The 27,936-nt window shown below is 38.4% G+C and overlaps 2 protein-coding genes across 10 annotated transcripts in view; both read right to left on the bottom strand.

Moving 5' to 3' along the window:
• Positions 1 to 310: 310 nt before the first annotated feature.
• Positions 311 to 27,726, bottom strand: mbpb (myelin basic protein b). Of its 4 annotated transcripts, XM_088326510.1 has the most exons (7): positions 27,453 to 27,726; positions 14,418 to 14,522; positions 14,273 to 14,299; positions 11,333 to 11,362; positions 8,191 to 8,268; positions 8,080 to 8,098; positions 311 to 1,256 (listed from the first exon to the last, which is right to left on the bottom strand). In XM_088326510.1, the coding sequence occupies exons 1-6, from the start codon at positions 27,570 to 27,572 to the stop codon at positions 8,096 to 8,098; spliced, it is 363 nt and encodes a 120-aa protein (XP_088182636.1). In that variant the 5' UTR covers positions 27,573 to 27,726; the 3' UTR covers positions 311 to 1,256; positions 8,080 to 8,095. The 4 variants fall into 4 exon arrangements, with proteins under 4 accessions (XP_088182636.1, XP_088182635.1, XP_088182638.1 ...); XM_088326509.1 differs by lacking the exon at positions 8,080 to 8,098; XM_088326512.1 differs by lacking the exon at positions 11,333 to 11,362.
• Positions 27,638 to 27,936, bottom strand: part of LOC148371896 (myelin basic protein-like) — a 54,157-nt gene continuing 53,858 nt past the window's right edge. For all 6 annotated transcript variants that reach the window (XM_088326507.1, XM_088326503.1, XM_088326502.1 and 3 more), the window contains one exon: positions 27,638 to 27,936. In XM_088326507.1, coding sequence (XP_088182633.1) covers positions 27,638 to 27,936 — 299 coding nt within the window.

Raw genomic sequence — 27,936 nt, 5'->3', positions numbered from 1 at the left:
TCTTCGGAAATAATTACTTTCTACATAATGTGCGAATGCTCTTATGTCAGGAGGGAAATGAAGTCTGCAGCTTCTTCTTTTCAGAAGTATAATTGTAGAAAAAACACGGATTAGCTTGAGCTCTTTCTCTCCATTCAGTGATCCCTCCACCTACACTGTGAATTTCTATGCTGTTCTCCCTTCTCGGTATGACCCATTAGTTTTGTTTGAGAACCATGCGAAATATGAGTCATCTTTTTTTCCATGTAGTACAAAAAAAGATACGAGTGTGTTAGTTTTCATTTGTGTTTTCATTAAGCAGTACACGCCATTCAAGGTATATTGGGTTTTTATTTTCATTTCTCAGTTTAGTGGCTGTTCAATTAATTAAATACAAATGACTACATTCATTGTAAGGATGCATTGGAAGTCAATTCACAGACACTTGTAGATTGATGCCACATTTTTCGTATACACACAAATGCTTGCCTTTTAATAATCTTCTGGAATCTGTGAGGTCTTTGTTGGGCCATTATTTGGTTTCTCACATTGGACTACCACTTTGTTAGTCACAGAGCACCTTTTTTTGAATTTTTGCTTTGACTAATCCACAAAAAGCAACAGCAGGCAGTTTGAGCGGGAAAGAGAGGAAAATTCCAGTTATTACAAATGATACATTAAGCAGTTATTTTAACGCTTACTTCAGAAAACATCTGAAACGACAAACTTGTAGATCACATTGAAGACGTCACACTTAGCAGACAGGAAAGTGAAGTCGAAATGACTGCAGAGATATAATAAGTGTTATATCGATCATTTCTTGGAATGAGGTCATTGAGTAAGGACTTGGTACAGACAAACTAACGAGACATCTCTCGAGAATTGGCAGCCCAATCATTGACCGCGCTTGAGTGTAAAACTGGAACTGAGTCTTCCTCCTCGAAATTAGGAACTGATTCTGCTCAGTCATTAGTTTTTTTTAAAGAAGACAGAACACACAGAAACAGCAACGGTTTTCGTTCAGGGTACATGAGAGTGACTTCAGGGTGACGTCTTGGGAAAAGACATAGACAAGTGACAGATTGTGTGGCTACCGGACAGCCGGAAAAGACGATAACGATTTACACAGTCAGGGTTTGCACTAGCAAAGTGGGTGTCAGTGTTCACAAAGGTTGGTTTTCTTCCTCTCCTTGCCCGCGGTCTTCAGTGGTGTCCATGTTTTTTCCTTCGGGTTTTGGGGAACTTCAGCGTCTGGCTGGAGAAGAGCTGCGGCTCCCCTAAACAGTAGTAAAAAATGAAGCGATGAGCATACAGTTATACCTGAAGGTAAGGTTTTCCACTCAAAGTACCACTAACAATCAACCAACTGATCAAAAAAAAGATCAGTGGGAGCAATAGTGGCTGGATCAATAGTTGCAGTATTGCCATGTCAACGCTTGAGCTGTCTTTCAGTTCCTGGCACACAGCAAAAAATATATCAAAACAAAAAACCTATATGTATTGTTTTTGTTGATATATTTTGATTTTTTTTTTTCCTGTAAAAAAAGCTAGGAATAATTATTTATTGTCTATACTGAGATGGGAACATTATTACCTCAATTGAGCACTTCTCTTAAGGATTCAGGTTTGAATGTTTGTTTGCCTTTGCTCTGAAAATTCTGGCCTACTAGGGATCCCAAGAGCCAAGAAGAGAACTGCAGGTTCGAGAATGTTCTTCATTCGAGCCCTGATGTTGAGGAATGCTCTGCCCTGAGATTCGATTTGCAACCTCAGTGGAACTGTTTAAATCTAGGCTTAAAGCACACTTCCAGTCTACAGTTTATGAATGACCTATATTTTATGTTGACAATATCTGTGTATTAATTGTTATTGCAACATTCGTTGCTGCCTGGTCATCCTGGAAGGGGGATTATCCCATGTGCAGTCCCTTCTCAAGATTTCTTCATTTTCCTCAATTTGAGGTTTTTGAGTTTTTCCTTGCCCTCATGAAGGTTTTAGATCAGGGGATGGTGTAATATTAATCGGTGGTCTGTGCAGCCCTTGTTTTTTGTGTTTTTTTGTCCCTCTGTTTTGTGTTATTGTATGTTTATTTGTGTTTGTATTCTTGCGTTTATATTTGTTTGTGTGTTTTTGAATGTGTGTTAGTCTGTGTGTTTTGTGTGGTTATTTGGAGTTTTGGATGTTTGTTTTAGTGGTAAAATCTTGGTCCCCGGCCCAAAACTAGGGTTCGGGTTTTCAGAGACCGCCAAACTCCCCATTTTTCCTCACATATAAATTGTCAAAATTTGTGTTCACTTTGGGCCTGGTTCTTCAAATCAATTAAATCCTTCTGGCTCGGGCTGGGTGGGGCTGGCCTTTTTAGGCCTGACCTTACCTCTAGTTTGTATGTGTCTGTGTATGTCTGTATGTATGTTTGTAGGCTTGTTTTTGGGTTTGTAAGTTTGTTTGTGCATTGGTCTGTATTGACCCTTTTCTCATGCCTTCTCTGGCAGAATGACAGCCATGACGGACGGCAAGAGGCACTTGAGCGCTCGACAATTGAATTAACAGTTAAGTTTAAACAAATACCAATAACCACGACAGAATAATATAAAAAACACTTTTTACCATGGTGATTTATTCCTGTGCGCTAGGCAAGCTTCTAAGCCCGATTTGTAATTCTATCCTTTTTGATGAAGATAGAAGACCACAATGTTTATCTGCAGTCAAATGGAGGGACTGGTCTTGTGCCAAGGTACAACACTGGCAGGCTGGCAGCCCTAAAATATTCCAGGATTGGCAGTGAACAATTGTTACGAGGGTAAAAACATATGTTGGCCTGGAGAGGGACCGGCGCTTCCAGGCTGTACTGACCCAAGACACACTAGGGAATGGTGCCCCTACGACCCTAGTGGTTAAGGGATCTAACCAACCAACCAACCAATTTTTGAGGTATTTTTGATCAATTTAATGTTATGTAGGTACGAGTCATGTCAAAGACACTTAATATAAGTTAGCTAGTGCTAACTAACTACGTAAGCGGCTTACTGTTGCCATTTCCTACAATGTAAATGAGCTGCTTTTATTTTCAAAAAAAGTAATTATAGGTATATCAAATGTATTAAAAACGTATGTGCTCTACCATAAAGTTTATTATGCCAAAATAAACTGCCAAATTACCAACGGATAAAATGAGATGTTCAGAAGATGAAATTATTCCAAGTATTTTGTCCTGTACTTTACTCTTGTATTGCGTTCTTCCAAAAATTAGATATGAAGTCGTTTAATAATGTTTGCGCAAAGGTACCATTTTAAGCCGTGCATTTGCCGGCAAAAGGAAGCACTCCCGCTGCTGAACCTTTGTCCCAACTTACCCCCCAGCCACCCTACCCAACAGAGCCCACACACACCTGTCCGACCCCCTCCCCCTTTGTACATACTTGTAGTGTACTTTTTTTTAATCTTACATATTTTAATCTTTATAGCCCTTTCATAGTCAATAACCTGCTTATAACTTGTACATACCTGTTCCATACTATCTATGTAATATTTAAGTTTATTGCACTGCCATGTCCTTTTTACATTGCCATATATATATATATATATATATAGTTTAGTCCTGCACCCTTATACATAAATATTTATTATTTACAGTGTAAATTTTACATGCTGCTATGCACTTCTGGTTGGATGCTAACTGCATTTTGTTGCCTTGTATTTGTGATTTGTGCAATAACTATAAAGGTTAATCTAATCTAAACCACACATACAGGCTATGAAGTAATGGCATTAAGACTTTTAGAAATTTACATCAGGACCGGTGTATGGGGAAATTCTGTTAACAATATAGTGGTACCGAGGGTGTGGACTGAAGTCAGGCAGACTGGAGAATCCTTCCGGATGTGTGAGTATGTCAGGAGGAAGACTATATCACTTGGTAGCTGGCATAGCTAATGCTATCCTCAGTTTCTCAAAATAGCGCGCTTTGTGCTTTCCGACGAGGTGAACCACCTCATCCCACAGCTGCACAATATTCGTTTGACTAGTCATTGCCAATGGAGTGGAATAATAGAGATGTTTTAGCCTTTGTTGTCAACTGTTTACTGGCCTTGTCCACTGTATACTACGGGTTACTACCGTCCGTCATGGTGTCAGCACGTGGTTAGGTCAATACTTTGCATTGTGGCCACAAGAGACTCTAGTCTCTTGATTTGGTTCAGTGCCATCCGCCCTGGGGTCTGACTTCAAGGAGGATGCTTTAGAGCGGAAAAATTGCAGTTTAGAGTTTTGAGTGTAGTCCTGAAAACTTTCTCGTACATTTTATTGGCCACTCTCCTCATGTCAACCCAAAATCTGCACCGGGATCTACATGTTCCAGGAACAAAATTAATTTGCAAAGTAGAGGTATGACCCTCCTTCACAAGCTCGTCACTCGCTACTAAATGACTTTCAAAGCTCTAATGGGGATATTTCTAGTTTGAAATTAACATTTTCCATATGCAGCAGCTGTGTTTTCTGCTTTCAGTGGCATGAACAAATGCATAAAACATGAGATAGTCAAGCGGTAAAAGGACACGTGCGAGAATGAAAAATAATCACAGGAGAAGTAGGAGCAACCCGATTACCTCAGAAGACTTTTACCGCAGGATTTAAAAAATGTTCAAAAGTGATACAAGTTTAATACATAGATAACAGTGAACCCTCGTATATTGCGGGGGTTAGCTTCTTCGATTTCCACACCCTTTAGGGCTGATCTGTTTTTTCATAACCATGACGATTTCATAAAATGTGAGGGCTCAGGGGAGGTCTTCAGAACGGAGATGGAATTTTCTTATCTGAAGGCTTCTTTCCATGGTTTCCTCGCAAGTTCGAATCCATTGAGATATTTTCTTCTTATTGTGAATGTCTATTAATGTATAAACTTAACATTTGTTTCTTAAATTGGCAGTCAGCAATCTGGCAGGGATTTCCAGTCGTGATATATATTCTTTTACACATACCTCCACCAATAATGGACTGTTTAGCCAATCAGAATGCCGAACACAATACTTGATGAAAATCTGTTAAACAGTGAGTTTATGAAAAGTAAACCACCTTTTAGCGAATAGAACTATTTAAATATAACAGCGACGTGTAGTCCGGAGAGGCTGTGCCTCACCTGTCATCGTGGGACTATAAAGTAAAAATATACTGAATTGTAATATCTATTTAGTGTTAAAGTTATCCATATTAAACTTTACAATCTTTAGATGTTCTTTTCTAAAATCGCTGGATTTTTACTTTTATATGAAGATAAGGCTAAATTGAATGTAATCATTAAATATAAATGATTTGAAGCATTCTTGAAAGGTAATTATAAATTCCATCACAGCCCAACTAGAATTTCAATTGGCCAACACAAAGAGATTGCTAGTGTGATGCAAGGGAATGTGTTAATTAGACACATTAGACAGTTTGTCATCGGTGTTTACATTCATGTAGCTTGATTGCAACAATTTAGCAATTACGATCCAGAATGCAAGGAACCCCCCTGGGAAATTTCAAACTTTTAGCAGACGCTAATTTGAGACTGGCTGACTAATTCCATTCGAAGAATTGAAGATAAACTGTAGAAAAATAAGAAAAAGGATTGATGCTAAAATTACTAAAACTGAGAGAAATAATACTTAAAATGAACAGAACTTATTTTCCTAAACCTAAAAAAAAATTTAAACCCACTGGCTGAAACATCTTGCTCTTTTTTCTCCAGCAAAATTGGATAACATCGCTGAAAAAGGAGCAAAATGATCTAAAATAAAGGATGGAAGATATTTGTTCTTATTTTGAGAATTCTTCCAAGATTAACTAAATGATGCTTTAGTTGAAAACACAATATGGGTGCGCTACCTTTTGTCATGATTACTGATGTGACTCTCCTGTGCTCGCTCATTTGGCGCCAACCGCCGCGGGTTCTGATTGGCTCCCTGTCACTATTTGAACCCTGTCCTGTCAGTCGTCTGTTGTCAGTCCGTCTGCGAATCTCAGTGTATGCTAGGCAAGCCTTTTTCGAACCTGCCTCCCACCTGTCCTGTTTTCGCTCCCGTCTGTCTCCGGCTACGACTCGTTTTGATCCCGACCACGTCTGCTCCCCCGTCCCGGCTTATGACCTCTTTTTGTCCCCGACGACGTCTACTCTCCCGTTCTGGCTTACGACCTGTTTATTAACCCCGACCACGCCTTGCTCTCCCAGTCGCGGCTACCGACCTGTTTTTACGTCCCTGACACCGCCATCGCTCGCTACAGAAGATCCATTTCCGTGTTCGGATCACAATCCGAGTACCAGAGCGACTTGCTACCTGCGTCCAGCGAACACCGGATCGTGGGCGTAGCCCTTCCCCTTTCCTTCAATAAAACTTGTGAGAAACGTTACGCAATTGGGTCCTGTTTTGTTTCTGGTCTTGACACCTTTAGTTTGAATACAGTTTTTATTTAAGAAAAATTGAGACAATTATTTAAAATTTCCAAAAGATCTTTCTGGATGTGGTAAGATTTTTGTTCTTGTTGATTTTATTTTCTTAAATTTTATTTTTTACATATTTTGCCTGAAGGGCCACTCAGTCTAATATTTCATGACTAGATATTGCTCTATTGTGTCAAGCTACAACGCACAAAAAAGAATACAAACTACTAAGACTCAAAGTGATCAAACCACACATTTTTTTTGCCCAACCTTTAACAAGATTTTTATTTTTGGGGGGTATCCGCAGCAGCAAGATGGCGGAAAATCATGTCAGCTATTTCTAGGTTACCCTCATGTTGTGTAAAATGAATACACACCTCGGCATATTTTAACAATGCGATTTTGTTGGATAATTTATATATTTTGTTTATTACTCAAATAAATATTGTTATTGATTGATAAATATATGTTTTTTTTACCACCAGAGTGCGCTAAACAATCCACAATCTCCCTTTAACTTGAGTTTTTGTAGTTTGTATATTTTACCTAAGTGTGTCAAAATAGCTTTGTTTAGTACAACAAGAAAAAAAGTATATATATATATATATATATATATATATATATATATACACCACAGCCATATCTCCCTAGTGGGAGGTGGCTAGAGCCATTTCTGACTCTTTTTTTGGGAGATTGATTCAGAGGAGGGGATTCCCAGCCCCCTCGCTCAACCCAACTGAGGTGTTGAGAGTCATTAGGTGACCAAACCCCCCAATTCCAACCCCTAATGCTGAACGCCAAACAGGGAGGCAACAGGTACCAATGTTTTTAAGTCTTAGGTATGACTAGGCTGGGGCTTGAACTACAACCTCCCAGTCTCTGGGCGGGCGCCACACCCCCAAGGCCACCAAGCTGATTAAAATGGATGAAAAAAAGTATACAATCCCAATAATAATGTTATATTATCTAACTGTACCGCCTTGTCTTGTGTATCTTTATTCTGTTTTAATATCGGAAAAAATGTCACAGAGATTTCTTAGGATGCCAGTTCCTTATATTGCTATTATTGTGCACTGTTGTTAGTTGTTTACACTATTTCATCATTGTCACTAATGGGTAATCATGTTTCTGTTCTTTGATATGCACCACACCTCTTACAGCTGATTTGATTTCTGTAACCTTGGAGATTTAATCATAGGAGGGTTTTAGAATGGGGATGGAAATCTTTTATCTGATGGCCTCTTTTCTGGCCCTCCTTACAAGTTCAAAATCCATTGATGTCTAGTTAAAGTTTAAACTTAACACGAAGTCATGATAACGTGAAATTATGACATCTGATTGAGCAGCTCTGTAGTGATTTATATGTTTTACAAGGAAATATGTTTCATGAAGTAAATACGGACTTAACTACTCACATACAATTTATCAAATGAGTGTGATGGACTAATATGCTAACTGTTAGAAATTTCTTCCAGAAAGGAAAATGCTGATAAAGAAAGAAAATCTGCCTGAACTGAGCACCCCATTGTTGCTGCCATGGGAAGTGAATCTGGCGTCTGGAGCGGGATTAGATAAGCGCCTGCACGAAGCAACTGCGGGTTTTAAAGTGGCTGCGGATTTCACGAGATTAGCATGTTTTCCAAGCTTTTCAACCTTGAGCACAAGCAAGTTTAGTTACTCACGCTTTTGTTGTTATCATCACTGAGGTAGGAAAAACAAAAACATAGAAAATCAAGTTTGAACTATGAGAACATGTTTCTAAAATTTGATTTCAAATGTTTCATTTTAATTACCTTGAAGATTCGGGTCAGGGAACCTTTTCCGTCTCCTCCACCGGACTTTTTCGCTTTGGACTGCGACTTCTGGTCACCCTGAAACAACGATATAAAAACTCAGTGAGGGTTTAGCGTAAAGTTAGATTTTCTTTGCTACTAATACATTCCAGAAATATACTGTACTTTAAGAATGAGCAAACATTAGTTGATGGTGAGAAAACAGAATTGATGAGCTACCAGATTAGCTTGTTTCTTCTTACTCAAGAATAGAAAGAAAAAACTTAAAACATGGCATTGCATTGTGATGTGTTATAAGATTCTCAATTATCAATTATCCGTCAAACAACAACCTGCAGTTTTAAATATGTCCACTGTATGTCGCCAATGTCAGGCGTCACACCCAAAGCAAACCACCCACTGCAGCAGTAATTGCTGACTCCTATTTATCAACCAGCGAACATTTGAGGAAACGCCCATTCCGATGTTATTTTACCTTAAACCGAAGACGCGAACACGCTGTTTAATGCAGTGCGATTATACTTATTCTTGGTGCGTAAAAAAATTTCCTAACTGCAACATTTGCTACAAAACTACGCTTTTTATGCACAGTTATTAGAAATTACTAGTCAGCGCCTGGATAAAATACAATATGAAAAGAAATAACTCAATAACTCATTTCTACCGTAATGAACCTTTTCACAAAAAAAAAACCAACACTTTTTTTTCACTTTCCAGTTTGCATAAGTTAAATAAGCCGCAGTGGAAATGAATTAAATTGTTGTTTGCCTTTGACTTAGAGTCCAAAATAGTTAAACCGATTTTCGTGAACATTTTCATAGTTGTTCTTTAGGCCTTCGTGAGTGTCTTTAGCTAGGTTTGGTGTCAAGGCTCCCCCAATAAATACCATAAACATCTCATTTCGTGTGGCCTGCTTTAGTGGGGGTCTCTACGGTTCTCTGGCGGCCAAGTTGGGTAATGCAGTTCCCAAACACTAACCACTCCAAGCCTAATAAAATCTTCCCGTTCCCACAAAACACATCCCGCAATCTTACACCCCTGAATCTGAATTAAATTGTGAGAATCCAAAAGATCCCCAGTCCTACAGTGAAGGGCACACTTTTAATTCCATTAATTTAGTAGTCCGGCCCCCAAATAAGTGTTTTTGTCTACCATATGGCCCCTGAGATGAAATGAGTTTAAAACCCCTGCTTTCAAAAATCAGTAGGGTATTCATTCATCCATTTTCTGGACACTTATCCCCATTTGAGATGACATTAAACAGTGGGCAAGGGACACCCGAGGGGCAGGACTGATTGCCGGCCAATCACAGGGTAAACAGACATAACACCACTCGCATCAATTTGTAGTCACCAAGCAACACGGAATGTGGGTGGAAACCGGAGTGCCTGGACGAAAGACACTCAGGCCTCGGGAGAATATACAAACTCCACACAGGGAAGCGGGTAACTGGAATTGAATCTGGGACTTCTGAACTGTGAGGCGGACGTGCTAAACAGTCGTTTACTGTCCCGTCCTCAGTAAGACATCCATTCATTATCTGCATCGCTTATCCTCAGTAGGGTCGCCGGAGCCCACACTGGCTATCTTCGGGCCAGTCGCAGGGCACACAGAATGTGGGAAACCAGAGTGCCCAGAGGAAAGCCACACAAGCACGGTAAGAACATGCAAAATCCGCACCGAAAGGCTGGTCGCTGGATTTGAGCCCATGACCTCAGAACTGTGTCGCGGATGGGCTAACCATTCATCTACCGTGCCACCCTCAGTAAGACATATTGACAAAAAAATCCAAATAAATAGTCTACCTTACATTCTCTTCTGGGCAATTTGGTATCTTCCATTAACTACATCGTTAATGCAATCATAGAGCAGACCAGCACAATCCCTCTCTGAGATGTCTTTTTATTGGATTTTGTGCTCTCTCCGTCCCAACGTTTTTGTTCTTCTTTTACACAGAATAATAGATACGCTGACCGCTAGCCGAACCGGCAGAAGGACGGAAAAGGAACGAAAAACAATACTAATCAGCTCACAAGGAGTCTGCTCTCTGTTGTCCTGACAGCCTTTTGCGTTCATTTCCCGACACCACGTTTTGTGGCAATCACGATGGATTTTGGAAACATTTTGATATCAAACTGTTTTCTATTCGAAACATTTCAAACACACCAAACACCATACCTGTCAAGCTCCAGGGCTCCATGCCCTTACAAACTGTCGTATTTTCCCTTACAAAATACAAAATAATCTTACACCATTTTTTTTTCCATACGTGTTTATTTATGTAGTTTAACATGTTATATTGTACATGTGTTTTGTTATATCACATATATTGTTCATGAACATTTTGTTGTGAGATACTGAGTTGCTCGACATGAATGAGGTCTATTATAAAAAAAGTTCAAAAATTAAGTAGCTTGGACGTTCACTGTAGAAGGAAAAATACAAGCAAATATAATTACGTAGAATAATACATTTTATTATTACAATTATGAATTCATTTTCTGCATTAAACTATTGTTGGTAATATACTGATTAAAGGAATACCACAAACCTGTCTTTTTTCATTTTATCCTTTTATACTTCCTTTTTTTCTTAACTTCTTTATACAACGTAATGATTCGTAATATAATGCATCAAAGCAAGAGAGCCGTTTGAGAGCCGACTCTCTTTGATGAGTTGAGCCGAAAAAAACGGTTCTCTAAAAAGAGACGGACTTCCTTTAACTACACAACTCGAACTGGTTTGACTTGATTGATTTGCCGTTTCATGATAGTCGGTGTATACCGGATGGTACCCGTAATTGACAAATTTACGTTTTTCTGTAAAGATTTTCTTGTACGTTGTACACGCCTTTAAATGCATAATAACCGTACTTTCTACGGCAAAAACGTACAGGTTGACAGGTATGCCGAACACAAACATTTTGCTGTACAATTTACATCAAACCCGTGCGCTTAATGCATTAGTTTAGTAGGTGCAAGATAAGCAAGGTGTTAATAGAAATGCACGGAAAGTCAGTGATGAGTATGCTCAGATCGCCTAAATCAAGCACGACGGTTTGATAGGATGACTTTGCCTGACCCACGGTATAATCCAACCATGATACTGTTGAATTACTTTCCCTTGAAATCAAAGCACCTACCAGACCTATCTTGGATGCTAGAACTCTCCACTGGATGAGCCCAGAGAGAGAGAGGAAGAGACAAGAGAAAGAAAGTAAAAGGGAGAAGGAATTGTTAGAATTGACAATCTGTCTGAGTGGTGGGAAGAAATCACATGCGGGAGGGAAAAGGAGCAGGTGCGGAAAAAGACTTTGGAACAAGTGGTGGAAGAACACTCTGGAGGACCCATTCTGCCATCACTAGAAACAAATGTAAAAATAAATGCCTTCAAATCAATTCCATATAAACAAATGAACACTTGAATAAATCAAGTAATACCTATAGAGTAATCGCTTGCTGTATTACAATTTGCTTTTTTTTCATCGTGCTTTGTGTTCTGTATTCTGATTGGTTGAACCAGGCATGTCAAAACCCCAGCACGCGGATTCGATCTGTGGATAATAGAATCCGGCCCTTTGTAAATCTATGAGTATGTAAAAAAAGCCAAAGCTAGTCTTTTGCACATTTCTATCAAAAGTTATGATTTTAGTAATAAATACAAATGAAATACTCCTTCCCGCTGCCAGAGGGCAGGGAAGGTGTGGAGGGGCTGACTTCCAGTCTGGTTTCATGCTAAAGACAATATTGTGCAGTATTTACTCAGCTTCAGTAGGCCCAGTCTAGTATTTTGAGCTGAGGTTATTGGGTATTCACTGCTAAAATTCTTATTTTGTATTTATTTTGTATTAATTTAAAAAAAAATCCGACAATTGTGGAGAGCATACTTTTATCCAACTTGAAATGGTTTAAGGTTTTTGATGTTTGTGGTGAGTTGGTTCAGATGAAAAGCTGCTTTTTCTCAGTTGTTAAGATAGTCAACACATTTAATGCATAACATCAAAATCTTTTGTCCCATTGTTTTTGAATAAATGTGTTGTGCTTGAAAAGTAACCCTTATCTGTGATTATAATTCGTAACGTAGGCCACAAATGCCGTGATGAAGTATAGTACTGAAAAACAAAGCTAAATATTTTGCGTGAACATTTATTTTTTTACTGATCCGGCCCACCTGGGAACCTGAAGCTGGATACAGCCTACAAGCTTGCCAAACAGTCGCCTCACTCCCCCCCCCTTTCTGCCTGTGTCTGGCAGCAGTCGAAGTTGTACACATATGTAAAACAGCGTTAAGAGCGCAGTTAGTTTGACCCGCTTCCTCATTTGAAGTATATTTTGTTGTGACAAAATACACGACAAAATAAATACAGGAATACAAAATTGACCAAATATCTAATAGTCTGCGGTCTTTGCAGCCTTTTGAAACTTCTTGTGATTAAGCGCCATATGAATAAACATGACTTGACCATATAAATGACCAAATTAATGACAAAATGCATGTCATAAACGTTTTATGCGATTTTATGTAGGTGTTCATTTGTTTCAATGGCCTAAAACTGTGAGTATTTTATATATTTGTACATTTACTGTACGTATGGCACGATTGGTCGTTCAAAAAAAACGGGGGCGAAGTTGAGCTAACAAATAGAAAACTTAAGCTTTAAGAAAAGAGAGGAACAGTTTTTCAATGTATGTATGAATTCCCATGTATTCATTTTGCTTTTTCATAATTGGCAAATAAGGGGAGATCATTTCAAGAAGATACTCGGTACAATGTTGGGACCCTTCGATTTCTCAGTAGTGTGGATGATAGTGATACAGTCAGCGTTTATCAACTGAAGCTTGTTTAAAAAACGTAATTGTAAAGAAAAATGAAGATGTCAAACATCTGGAATATAATTGGAACAAACAACATTTAGATGCCAGTGCTTTTTCTTTGAATATTTGACTTTTCTGTTTTTGAGTCTGGTTTTGTAACACGATCATTTTTGTTTCTAATTCAAAACATTAACTCGCATCCAGGGCAGAATAACTGGTTGAGATATGGTTTGTGTCACCAAAGCTTCTTACTTTCGATTGAAATGTTTTTTTTTTTTAATTAATAAAAAGCAACAACATGCCATTCAGGGTAAGATATAATTGCATTAGAGCCTATAGTTTATTGTTAAATAGCTTAAATCACACGGCTCATGGGCCAGATCCGGCACGTTGAATGAGGTAATCAGGTCTGCTGTAAATATCGGAGTATGTCCCCCCAAAATACCAAGTCTCTATATCAATTTAAACAACGGTTATGATTTTTTTTCAAAGAAATACAAACAAAATGCTCTTTCCCGCCGCTCGAGGGCAGTAAAGGTGTAAAATAGCTGACATCCAGTCTGGTTTCATGTTAAAGATAATACCGTACAGTGTTTTCTCAGCTTCAGTAAGCTTAGCCTTGTAGTTCTATCTGATGTTATTGCCTGATCAGTGCTAAAGCTCTTATTTTGTATTCTTTTTGATTTATATCCAAGCATTACGACAATTGAGGTAAGTATAGTTCTTGTCATAGCTCCCACTTGTGTTTGATGACGTTTGTGACGTTTGTAGTGAGTTGGTTCAGGTGTAAAGCTGCATTTACTCAACTTAAAATATATATTTTGTTTTAACACATTCAATGCCAAGCATGAAAATTATTTTTCCCCGTTGTTTGTAAATGAAAGTGCTTAGAAAATATATCTTATCACCTGTGATTATAATTTGTAGGGTAGGTTACAAATGTCGACTGAATGACAAAGCAAAATATTTGAGCGTTTACATTTTTTTTACTGGTCTGGCCCACTTGAAACCATAGTCTAGAATCTAGACTATGGGGGCAAAATCTAGACACTAGATTCAGCCCCCAGGTCAAATTGATTTTGACACGCCTGGCTTGAAGTTATAAATATATAATATAAACTATTGCTTGTTTTTTTTTTTAAATCACGTTTTTTAACTTTTAAATATTAAAGATGGTAACCTGCTAATGCCGCTCTCATTTGTATCTCCTTATGCCCGTGCTAGATTACAATGCATTCATCAGTGTGCATCATTTTGTGACGACTCACCCTTGACTTTGGGGGTGCCGGAGAAACCTGAGAGGGATTTAATGGGAGAAAGTTAAAAGTTTGGAGTGAGATAGTATTGCTAGCATACATAAAAAATAGAAACAAAATGGCTCTTCGGAGCCGTCAGAGAGGCGCTTGCACTGACCATGGTGCGGAAGAAATGGACCACCGCGTTTTCTTGGCCTCGCTTCCGAGGGGGAGTGGCAGACGCTTTCTGGGGGGCAGGAGAGAGGGCACCACGGAAAGAACCCTGAGGAAAGACGACAAAGCTGACCATGAGAAACAAGTTGGAGGGAACTGGGGCCAAAAGTTTGGAACTTGGGAAAAACTAAAAATGCAATTGCTTGTCTTTGATTTTGAAAGCTCACATATTGAATCAGGGGCCATTTCAGGTTCAGAACTTTGGGGGTGTAGAGTGTCTGTTCAAATTGGTTTTCATTACACGTAAAGGACAGTGTGTAATACTTAGTGCCGCCTAGTGGTGTAGAAACTCATTCAGCAAAAACAAACAAAAGCAAAAACAAAACATTGATTTGAATCATAGGAAAAAAACATATCTGAACGATCATACCAATATTAATCTATATTATAAAAAAATCGTAAGTGGAAAAACTGGTATTTCTTTTTCACCGTGAAATCCCTACCTAGAGGTCGCAACCATGTTTGTCTGGCAACTTGCTACTACATTACAGGTTCACGGATCCTTTAACCGCATGGGTCATCGGGGCACCACTGAGGACGCAACTCTGGACAGCTTTCTTTGCTGTTTTGGGGTTTTGCCAAAGTTGGCACCAGTCCACTCTTTTATGTTGTCGGCCCAGTTCTTTTTTGGTCTTCCTCTCCTCCTGCCCCCTTGGACTGTGTCCTGGAGAATTTCTTGGTCAGTCCTGATGATCTTGTGACGTGACCATAGCATTGAAGTTTCCGTCAACGCACAGTTGACAACAGCTCTTGGTAGAGTCCAATGTGCCCTCTGATCTTTTAAGTGATTTAAGATCATTCAACCCTGTTCAAGAGTGTCACTTTCCATTTGTGAACATCACATTGTCACGGGGCCGGACCAGATCGGAGGCAGGAGGCAGGAAGGGTGAACTCATTCGTGTTAACGATCAGTTACTTTTATTAAGGAAATAAAAGTCGTCCAACACTCAGGGACAAAAACAAAAACAGGCTTACAGGCAAACAGGAACTCAGACTAGGAATACTCACAAAACAGGCTTTTACTCAGAACAGGTTTCCTCAAGTCAAACAGAACAGAATAATGGAAAGTAATGCAATGAACCCGCAACCGGCAATCCCCAAAACCCGCCCTTAAGAAGCACACACGCAAATTAGAAAATCTGCTACAGCCGGTGCCAAGGGGGTGGGGCCAGCCGGTCGCCACGGCGACTATGCTGGACATGACACACATTGCAGTTTGTGGTTAGCAAAAACACTATTTACACTTTTGATCACATTACCCCGATTTTGGCTAACCTGCATTAGCTCCCTGTTAGCTTTGGATGTGATTTTAAGGTTCTGTTAGTATTACACAAAATCATGCATGGACTTGCTCCCTCATGTCTTTCAGATTTAATTTCCCCCTATGTTCCACTCCGGAGCCTTCGCTCTGACAATGCTGGTCTACTAGTGATCCCAAGAGCCAAGAAGAGATCCGCAGGTTCGAGAGTGTTCTCTATTCGGGCCACAGTGCTATGGAATACTCTTCCCCCTGAGATTCGATCTGCAACCTCAGTGAAACTGTTTAAATCTAAGCCTAGAACACACTTCTATTCTATAGCATATGAATAACCGATATTTTATGTTGACAATATCTGTGTATTATTTGTTTTTGCAACATCCATTGTAGCCTGGTCATCCTGGAAAGGGGATTACCTCATGTGCGGTCTCTTCTCAAGGTTTCTTTATTTTCCTCATGTTGAGGTTTTGGAGTTTTTCCTTGCCCTCATCTATGTTTTAGATCAGGGGATGGTGTAATTATAGTCTGTGCTTTGCAATAGTCTGTGGTCTGTGCAGCCCTTTGAGACTCCTTGTGATTAAGGGCGTCATAAATAAACATGACTTGACTTGACTATAACTATGATCCAATGCAGCTAAAATGAGGACTAATATCTGTTGATGATAACAAAGTCATGGAGTATTGCCGTTCAATGTGCTGCATACCCGTTTGTACAAGATAGCCGACCATTTGGCAATTGAAAAAGTTTTTAGTATAGTGACCCCTCTACATACAAACTACTCTAGTTACGAGAAATTTGAGATACGAGCTTACGAGCAAAAATCTTGCCCGAAATATGAGAGTTTCCAGGCGCTACAAGTAGAAGACCAGTATCTTGTACTCAGAGGTGGGTAGTAACGGAGTACATTTACTATTCTAGATAGATGTCTAATGTACTGGAAAAAAATATGCTTAGTAATACATTTACTCCATTACATTTACTGAAGTTTTGAGAAATGTTGTACTTCTATGAGTATTTTTAAATTCCTATACTATTTTTATTTTATTTTTTTTAAATAACTTGAATTAACAATGATTTTTTAATCTCCTTTTAAATTAAATGTCTTTTTTTTGTCGATTATAAGGACTATGATAAGATGATTGGTTGTTTGGAAAAGATCAATAACTACGACGTTGCTAGAGTTACTCAGTACTCGAATAACTTTTTCACCAAGTACTTTTTTACTTTTACCCAAGTAAGTATCTAAATTACTATTTTTACTTCTACCTGAGTAATATTGTTCTAAAGTAACAGTACTTTTACTTGAGTAAATTTCTTGGCTGCCCACCTCTGCTCGTACTCCCTCACTCCTCCACCACCAGACATACACCTCCCTTAGCAATCATCAACTTTCTCAGTGGTAAGTGCTCATAGTAAATTTGCTTTTTTTCTTTAATATCATCTTATTTATGTTTTTATTGTGTTTTATGGTCATTTACAATTCGTATGTGTTCTTAGTGATCAAAACGGTGGGTTTTATAGCTATTTAGGATTAACTTGGATGAATTTGGGTGGCCGGGAACGGTAATCGGTTTTGAGTTATTTCTTATGGGGAAATTGTATTTAAGACAGGAGAAATTCTTAATACAAGCTCGATCTGGGGACAAATTACTCTCATATGTAGAAAGACACTGTATCACCCCTTCAACTAATAGCGTTTTGCTGGATGTGAGTGTTTGATGAAAAACTAGTTCGTTCCAAGCTATGTGTGGAATAAAATGACCCTTTTAGTTTGTGTGTGGGTTTGCCAAACCATCCAAATTATTAGTGATGTATAAAACATAAAAATGTGGTCTCATTGTGTCAGTTAATTACAGCAAGATAATGAATGAGTTTGGTGAAGGGAATGGAGATACAAGTGTTCATATGCTCAAAGATCATTACTGCTGCAGGCGAGAGGGAAACAAAATACTTTTCCACCCCGTCAGTGCGTTTGCGAGCAGTCTTCTTTGACCTTGTTAATGGAACAATAATGCTTGTGAATAGAAGAGGTGTGTGGAACAAAGAGAAGGGTGGGCGGACCACAAATTAAGAGATGATCACGCTTTATAATGGGCTTTTTGATGTGCATTTTCATCGAGTATTTTGTCCGAATTACACATCCATCTTATTGTATAAGGTAGGCCAGTAACGTCTTTATGATGTTCCCTTAACCTTTTGTGTAGATTTGCTATTTTCAGCTAGTAAAAAGTAGATTAAAGTGCACATCCATACTCATTGAAGTTTTTTTTTTAAAGGGACACAGTGTAATACTTGACCAGTAGATGTCACTGTATTGTGCAACCAAAACAAGTGCTACAAAGCACAAGGAAAGAATGCAAACAACGGAAAGCCAATGTAAGCAAACCATACCATTCTTCTCACATTTTTTGGGTACAGACTTTCGCAAGGTTTTGGGTTTTGGCCACCCGTAGCAGCAAGATGACCGACAGTTTTGTCAGTCCCCTTTTAAAAAAAAACCCACATTTAAATAATGTCGTTTTGCCTATTATTCTTATCAATATTGTTTCTTTTTTTGAAGTTTTTTCCTTACTAGGAAGCACGAAATAATATACAATATAAATTTCAATAAGTTTTCATGCATTTAATGCTGCTTCAATTTTCTCCGTCAATGCTGAAAATGCGCTAGGATGCTATTATTGATGATGAGAATTATGAAACATCAATACATAATAAAAAAGTCTGTCAGCTGAACAAGCTAGTAACCTGACTGGATTTCTGTTTATCCTCTAAAATTTGAACAAATGTTAAGCTTTGAACTTATTTGACATGTACGACTAAGGTGGTTTTACTAGTGTTGTAAATAATGGACTTCAGCAAGGGTGGGCAAACTTTTTGAATTGCGGGTCCCATGAGGTTAAAACATGGCTGATTCGTGTGTTTAACTGTTTGTATATGCTCATGGAGAGTTTCGAATTCGATACCTCGGCAATACATGAGGAAAAAGGATAATGTAAGACTATTCAATTTCTCTCGTTTACATTTCCATGCGCAAGTTATAATTCAGTGTATGTTTGTTTATACATGGACCATTTCATCTAATTGGTTTTGAAACACTTGGAAATGATGAATAAATGGATTCATTTGTAAATAAAAAGCTTTAGGTAAAAGTTATTGAAGCAAGGTAATATAATAGCTCTCTTTCAGGCCCTAAATTTGATCATTTGCATTGAAAAGCTCAAAAAGATGGCTCAAAATCCTTCCTGTGGTCATCTGCTGCCATTTCTGTGTGGATAAGCCTCCCTCAGGTCACTTTCCTCACATGATTAATCTGTGTCTTGCCTTCATTTTTAAATTTTTTTTTAATTTTAATCATTATTTATTTTGTATTTTTTGTAACCATCGTGTGTGTGGTTCTGTGTATTTGGCATTCCAGGTTGCCGGGTTTGGAAAATGGAGGGAGTTTCATTTCCTTTTTATACACAAATGTATACTTAAAATGAACAACATTTCCTACTAATAGGGTAAGATTTTTTTGTTGTTTTCAGTGGTCAATTGTGCATTATCTCGGTGGATTTGAACAGTAGTGAGAGTGTGTATTGTTCATCAGCACTGTTCGACTCTGTTTTTTTCCAAAGTAATTTAGAAGCCCTCTGAGGGAAACCATGACTACCGTGTGTTCTTAAACGGAAAAAAAAATGCTGAGATTAGTTGAAAGATCACAGAAACCTTTCTTTCTTGATTTTTTTTTTCTTCCTGGTCTTGAATCACAATCAAAACAGGATTTTTGTGAAAAAGAAATGGCTGTTGTCATGGTTTATTTCTATGACCACACAGCAATAAAAATATAGAATAATACCTCGCTATAGTGTGGTTCACCTTTCATGGTCATCCTGGCTAAACAGTCCAAAAGAGAGTAGGTTTTGGTAAATTTAATGTTTACAAGTACTGTGTACAATACTAGTATTTGTCAAACAAATGATTGGGCCGGTAAAAAGGTTTGTTCTTTGGTTTTAATGAATAAGAGAGTGCTATTGACCCCCAGAATACAAAATTAAACCATTCTGAGGTAAGGACCGCAAAGTGAAATTGCCGCACAGCACGGGATAGAAAGCTTTGAACCCCTGGTACCCAAGTTAAAAATTTCAAAACAACCGAATATGTATAGTAAGTACTACTTATATGTAATTTACTCATACATGATTAAATAACCATTTAAATAAAGACACATGTAAAGGAAAATGAAGTTGTATTTACTTTTGGTTTGACGTAAGTTGAACAGTGGAGTTACTGGGTGGATGCCAAGGGGCGAGGAGACGGTGGATAAAAAAAAAAAAAAAGATTCTACTTAATTTATTTCGGCTATTGCAGGTTATGGACCGTAATTCCACAATGAAGGAGGGTTGAATGTATTAATTTTAAAAAACGAACTGTATGAAACCAAAAAACATAGTTCACTCTTCAACAAAATTCCAGTTAATGAGCTTCAAATGTTAACTGACAAACAATTTGTCTGTTTAAGAGTGTACAAATATTTACAAAATTTGGTTTTCGTCCAAAAGATTCCTTCTGCCATTTTAACATTCAATTATGTTTATTCAGCTTGTTTCTGTTTTTAATATTTGGTCACCTATTAAAGTGATTGAAAAAAGGATGCCAGTTCATTATTTTGACTATTATTCCTCAATGTTGTCCGTCAGCTATTACACACTGTTTTTTTAGGGTGTATATGAGATTTAATAAAAAGAACGGGCAGATTTGGAATTTGGCATTGTTAGGGTTTCTCATACAGTTTGCACCAGTTTTATTGGTGTCTTCTCTTCTCATTTTTGAGTGTCTACTAGGCAATAAAATTACCAATATTTATGATGAAAAACAAACTGTATGAAATCGAATAATGTAGTTCACAGGTCAACAAAATGTTAATGATCTTCGATAGTTAACTGATCGAAATAGTCTCTTTTTAAGAGCTGAAAAGCTTTACAAAATTGTGCATCTGTCTAAGATATCATATTGGCCATTTTATCATTCGAGTTGAAGGCCAACTTCTGTTTGGTAGCATAAAAGAAAAGGGCAGGCTAATGATCAGAAGGGCCTATTCGAGGTTGGAAGCCACCAGGAGGTCACATATAGAACTTCATAATTCATGACATGGAAATCAGCACTGAAAAGCTATGAATAAGGATACCCATAACTTCACAAAGTGCTGTGAACATAAGAGCGCTCTCCATTTTCTCAATTCATTCTGGGGAAGGCCATACCTTTCCCGTCTATTCTGTCACTAGATGTGCTCCATTTGAAAGTCAATGCCGATCATGCTTGTGTATTTATGTAATTGGAATCCAATCGGTGACCTTCCATGTAATAAGAACCCACACAGAGCTTGCTAAGGTACTCATGAAATAAATCAAGTGAATTGAAGAACAAATAAAAAAACTCAAACCTGCCTCACACAAAGGACAAAAAGCGACTTAGAGTAAGTGTTCCATCACAGAAATAGTCTGCGACTGCTCAATGCAAATGAAGCCATTATTAACCTCCTTTGGCAATGTCAATAGAGGGGCTGTGATCCAATATTTGGTTTTGTGCCTCCGAAATACTTTGCTGTTTTCATAGATTTGCTGTTTTTCTCAACCCACTTTTGAGTCGCGGGCCTTTGTCTTGACAATAGTAAGAAAATAAGGTCAGAGAGTTCGTAATCTGTCATTGAACACATCAAGTGTACCATACCAAAAGTATGGAGCAGTTGCGTCTCTAACACAATATCTGTTATTATGATCACAGTAATCCCTTGCTAGTTTACTCCACGCGGTTTCGCTACATTAGATTTTTATCGAACATGTGTTCTGCAGCAGACCACACACAGCAAATGCTTGTGTTGGGTGGGCATGACTGTCTCTATGTGTGACTGTGATAGACCTATATTTTTAGACAACAGTGCCAGGGCTAGCATAGTATGTAGAATAGTGCCGGATTGTAACACAGATGTGTATTTTTGTGTTGTCATTGGTGGTTGCTGTGGTAATGGACCAAATTGGATTTGCCCGTTATCAGTTGTCTAAAGGAAGTTTTAGTGACCTGACTTTGAAGCCAATGATACGGAAAAAGCAGGGTTTTTGATAACTTCCACTGCTGCTTAATTTTAATGTATAAATTGAGGACTTGATTCGTGGGAGAAAAAGTTGAAATAACGTTTACTGTAACTATTAAATAAAGTACTGTAAAAACCTCCTGTTTGCACCCCTTATGTATTGTATGAATAAGAAACAAGAATATGGTCTTATTTCTCTTGACGAGCATCACCACGATGTTTTGTATTTTGAGCGCATGCATGGTGGAAAAGAGCAGCGCACCTTTTCACTTGGTTTTTCTACGAAAGCAAAACAGAGAGAAGAAGCCAGACTGTATTAAAAGTCCCAAAATTTAAAAAGTTGCAAAAAGTAGCGGCATGTAGTCCGGAATTGACTATAACTTAAAAACCTTTCATATTCAGATTTTAAAGACTAACAGGCCATCTGTGGTCCACGGGCCCTAGTTTGCCCACACCGGCCTTACTTGGTCCATAAATAACCTGCATCATTGTACATGGTTCGCATGGTTCAAAACCTAGAAAAAAACATAGCGGCATTTAGTCTGGATTTTAAAGTAGGTTAATTCCTTTAAAACAAGAGAACATAATTAGGCAGCAAAGCAAATCACACAAAAATGCCATACAATTTGTTAAATATCTTTAATCAAGCAAAAATCCAAAAGCTGAGAAAAGGATCTGGTCAGGAACAGTCCACATGTCACATTAAATACAGTACGAATCTCCGTCAAGTTGACACTTGAAAAGTCAAAGACGTGAACCTGAGGCAAGCAACGGATGTGTGGGTGGGGAAGGAGCCCCTGCTCTCCCTATCCAAGACACCAGGGTTAGGATACAATCTCGTGGGAAAGGAAGTTTTTTGCAAAGACCAGATTTGCATACCAATTGCTTGAAGTGACTATATTTTCTGACCGTTCAGTTTTTTTTTTTTTAAACCAAGCATCAATTTAAAAAATCCCATGGTACATTTCTAATCAAATCAAAATACTCAATTTTCTCAGAGGCGACAAGTACAGCATTTTGTATTCTGTAAAGCACTTTTATTTTCAAGTCCTTAAAGGGACACTGTGTAATATTTGACTACTAGATGTCGCTGTATTGTGTAGTTGTACAACCAAAAAAAGTGTGCTACCAAGCACAAGAATGGATAAGAACTATGGACACTCAAAGTGACCAAACCACCCAATTTCACGCAAGGTTTTTGAAGTTACCCATAGCAGCAAGATGGCAGACAATCATACCCGCCCCCGTCTCGGCGAGCCTCAAGTTTTGAAAAATAAATACAGATTTCTTGATCTACGAGTATTTAAAAAAAAAAACTTAGATTTATATGAAAATTCATGTATTCTTGATTATTTGAATCTATATATTTTTAAAGGAATTAAGTTTTTTTTTACCAATAGCATAATTTTTACCATTATTCTTATAATTAACCATTATTAATACACAATGTCCCTTTAAGAGAAAATAATTTATATATATATATATATATACACAGTACCTGTATATGTACACAGTATTTTCCAGGCCAAAAGGCACATAAAAAAAAAAAAAAATTGTCAGGAACTTAAAGTTTTCCTTAATCAAATTAGAAATGCCTCATTATAACGTAATGCTACTCCATTATTTCAAAAGTCAAAAATTGTTATTTATGTTGGTAGAATCAGGTTTTTTGTTGGCTTTTTAATGCATCCTTAGCTCTTAAAATTTTATTTTCATGCGCCTTACAGTCATGTGTGCCTAAAATATACAGTATTTTTTGCAAAGGACTATTTTTGAAGGTGCGCCTTTTAGTCTGGAAAATACGGTATATTTCCAGTCATGTTTTTAAAAGCTTTGGTGCAGTTAGGTGGAAAATTGTCTTTATGCTAAATTTGAAATGGAATTGCAAAGTGAACACGGAAAAAAGTACCAGTTGGTTTTAGGTTGAGGCAACAGAGGTGGGACAACAGCATCTTAGTTACACAAGACAAGATCAGTACTTAAATGAAGGCAAACATTCGGCGAGTACATATACATACATCAAAATATACACATATTTTTCAGAATAAACGCTTGATTCTTTAGACTGCCGTAGGCGACGTAAACAATGAGAAACACGAACACTGTCCAAATCCAAAGTTGCCCAAAATGGCATTGTATGGTTCCCCCTAAAATGTTCAATTCTGACGCCCTGAAAAAGCCTGGTTATGATAACTTAATACAATATTTGTGACCATTGTGATCCAGGCTGTCTTGACTATTCTTCAAATGCTTTGGCTTAAAGGTATTCCCAAACATGTTTTTTTTTTTACAATTAGGGTTCGGAACTTGTAGTGTTCCTCCCCAGAGTTATGCAAATATGTTGTAGAATTTTCCACGCGCCGGGGGACTCAAGGAATTCAGTCTCAAAATTGACCCATCTGCTTGTTTCCTCTAGAGCTGTAACGTCATTTAACTTTCAAAATGGCGAATCCCAATAACAGAACATGTGAGGCCAGCACCGAAACAGACAGCGATTGTAGTCAACAGCGATTGCATACCGCTCATTTCTGCGGAGGTAGGTGATTGTGGTTTTTGTTTGGTTTTTGACGCGCGTGCCGCTGTTGGTATAACTTTGTCCGGCTAGATTCGAGATAGTGTTGGTGTTGCAGAGGGTTTTTACGTTTTGTCTGTTCAAGATTGGGGATCTTAGCTGTGTCCCATGGCGGATTCCCAGCAGTCTCACTGTGTGTTTTTTGATCGGCTAGCCTGTGTTTAGCGCTGGTTTTGCCGTGTCCCTAGGTTTGTTTATTCACAGCCGGCTTCGCGTTTATCGCCGTAGGCGTTGCTGCTTTTTATTGTTCGTTCCTGGTTAGCCTGGCTGTTCACCGCGTGTTTTTTAATCAGCTAGCCTGGCATTTGCCCTTTCTTGTCCCATTACCGAATCTACTTCTGAGACAACACCTAGGCATTCTCCATAAAAACTACCAAAGTTTGTCTTTAAACCTTTGTAACCTCTTTAACTAATAACAGGTAAACTAATATGGTGACTGACTTACTTGGATGCTGGTGCTCCTCACATGACATCACAGCTCAGAAAATCAAAGACAAGACAGGCTGTCTTCAAAATGCATTATCTAATCTAAAATCTAAAAATTATATATTATTTTTTTCTTTTTTTGTGTGCAAAAACTATGTACTATTTCCTCACGATTTGCATTTTTCAGAAGTTGGGGGCCTTTAACCAATAAAAAATGAAGAAGGGAAGCAAAGGTCACTTGTTTGCAATCATTCGGAATTGCAGTGTTGATGGTTTCAAATCTTTATAAAGAAAACTGAATTGCAATGAGATCAGCCCACGATGGGACGTTTTGACAGGGTTAGACGTTTTGGCAGTCCTGTTAGCACTGTGTTACTTTGTGTTTCTTTGCTTTCACTTGCGTTGTGTGTCTCTGTGCCTTTTGCTTGTGTTTGTCATTGGAACTTTGAAAACTCTGCGTACATTCTTTCTTTGTAAATACTGTATCACCAGTTTCGTGCGGCTTATCGTCTGGTGGAAACTATCTGTACAAAATGTTTTTTCCTTTAAAACGTATTGGTGCGGCTTATCGTCTGGACATTACACCTTTCGACCCAATGATCTACATTATTTAAATGCAACAAAGTACAGTGTCCCGACATCATGCAGAAAGTCACGCATACCGAAAACAACAATTAAATACCGACGTGTTTGGTCCATAGTAGGACAGTCCTCAGTTTATCACAGTGAGAATGTGGACTCGTTTTCTATACGTTAATGCAAAAGTTGTCAATTTTTAATTGGATAACTAATTTAAGGAGAAAGTGTCCCTTTAAAAGGGACAGTGTATTATTCTACACGTCTTAGTGATAAATGAAAAAACCCAAAACTTTCATTAAAAACTAGTAGAGTCGCATGATCTTAAACCCTCCCTTCCCTTGCACACATAACAATGTGATAGAGATTAAAGTATTGCTACTACTGCATAAATAAAGATCAAATCGAGCTTCTGAATTTACCAGTACAGTACATTGAGTTTTGAGAATGTTTTTGTCGTACTACTATGTATATGTTGATGTCAATTTAATTAATATCTACTGCTGGGCTGTTTGATTGAGATTGACAGCTGTGGACACGGCGTGCTACCAGGTGTCTTAGTCGTGTCATAATGTTACTTTTTTGTACTAGACATTTCCGCTTATTCTGCCAAGATCGCATTCATACTCCATTAGGGACAATGGGAATCTCGTTCATCCATTTATGTGCTACATTAATTAGATGGCGAGGCATTTGGCTGGCAAAGGGAGTCATAGCTACTCTCACTATTTTCATTTTAACATTCAGGGCAATTGTCAAAAACTTGATGCTTTGTTTTATTTCAGCAGTCTGATTCACCTGGTCTGCACCAGTTTAAACCCCTCATTGACCAAGTATCTACAGGCCATCTGTAATTCTTGTGTTATTTTGACCATTAGAAGAGTCAGAAATCATGTTATGAGGGATTACTTTTGGCCCTTTTTTTCCAAAACAATCCAAACTTTCAATATCGGGCAAAATCTACCACAAATTTGTGTCTGCTTGGTAAGTGCCCTTCCGAGGTGGCAGCAAACACTTGCTCCCTCTGCCTTATGGAAAAAAAAAAAGACGAAAACAGAAAAACAAGTCACGTCGTATTTAAAGCCGCAGTTTTTAAGATGTAGGAAAAAAGTAGCAGCTTTTAGTCGGGATTTTACAGTAATTGTCCAAATATTTCTCAATCAAAGTGTTTTAGAGCAGGAAATCATTGTGTTGGATTGAGGTCACGCAGATGAGCGTTTTTTGTATGCTACCAAACTATATCTTACTGGTTTTCACCAAAGGTTGAAAATAAGTCCATGCAGTATTCATCCATCAATCCATTCATTTTCTGTGCCGCTTATCCTACTAGGGTCGTGGGGAAATGCAATATTTTTTATGATAAATGTTGAGGTTTTTGAGTTGTTCCTTGCCCGCATGCTGGTTTAAGATCAGGTAATTGTGGAATTGTGTAATTGTAATCCTGTGCAGTCCTTTGAGACATTTTTGTGATTAAGGGCTATATAAATAGATTTGACTTGACTTGACTTTAGTGGTGGACCATTACGGTCAGCCGACTTATCACCCATAAACAATTCAGAGGATTAGTGGATGTTTTATTTAATCTTGAAATGGCCGATATTTTCTAGCAATTTTAGATTCCGTCTCATTTTTATGAGAAGGTCAGCCACCATCTTGTATTCATTTTTAGATATCCCAAACTTGGAATGTTTCAGAGCATAAATGTTTAAATGAACAAACGTCTTGCAATTCCCTGTACAACCTTTACTGTATACGATCAAAGCATAGTACCACAAGTTTTAGTACCATTCAAACAAAAGCATTAGAACATTGAAAACTATCTGAAAATAATTGAAACAAATGCAGTAGATACGTTACACTCCGAGCCATTAAATTTTCAAATCAAATTTACCCAACTGAGAACAACAAGTGACGAAGAAAGTGAACGGTAAAACCAAACCCTATTCCGAATATTTTCCTGGTACCAAATAATATCAATATCAGTTAAAGCGCTGGAAGTAAAAAGTGTCATTGGAAGAAAAAGGGATTGAATGAACTGACACACTCAGCAGCTTTTCAATACAACCTCACCCTCACCTTGCTCTTCTTCTTTTTGTCAGCGCCAAAAAATGTCCCAATCTGTTCCAAGACGCCGGGGTTCTTCTTTCTGCGGCCCAACCCGAAAGCGGACTGTGCGGAGCTGCTTGCGGATGCCATACTTGTGAGATTTTGGAAAAAGCGAGGATGGAAGCGGGACGAAACGGTAAATGCAAAAGGCTAGCCTAGTCTAGGTCCTGCTCGGGGCTCTCGGATCCGCACTCTGAAGCGGCTCCGCTGTGTTCCTGGATAGTCTGCAGCTCGTCCGATTCCGAAGGCCGGTCTTTGAAGGTGTTGTCCTCTCGGCCCGGGGCATCTCGGGAGAAGAGGCGGACCAGGTGGGGGCGGGGCGTGGCGGCATCGGACTCAGCTGTGCTGGCGGAGGTCCAGGCTGAGGGGGGGCCCTCAGCGCCCGTGGAGTCAGTCACCGCCGGTTTCTCAGAGATGCCGCTATTGTTCTGGTTGGTATCTGTCTCACCCAAGC

This window comes from Urocampus carinirostris, chromosome 2 (genome assembly GCF_059441175.1).
Source record: "Urocampus carinirostris isolate Australia breed hairy pipefish chromosome 2, RoL_Ucar_1.0, whole genome shotgun sequence".
In the NCBI taxonomy this organism is placed as follows: domain Eukaryota; kingdom Metazoa; phylum Chordata; class Actinopteri; order Syngnathiformes; family Syngnathidae; genus Urocampus; species Urocampus carinirostris.
This window is presented reverse-complemented; position numbering and strand designations above follow the sequence as displayed.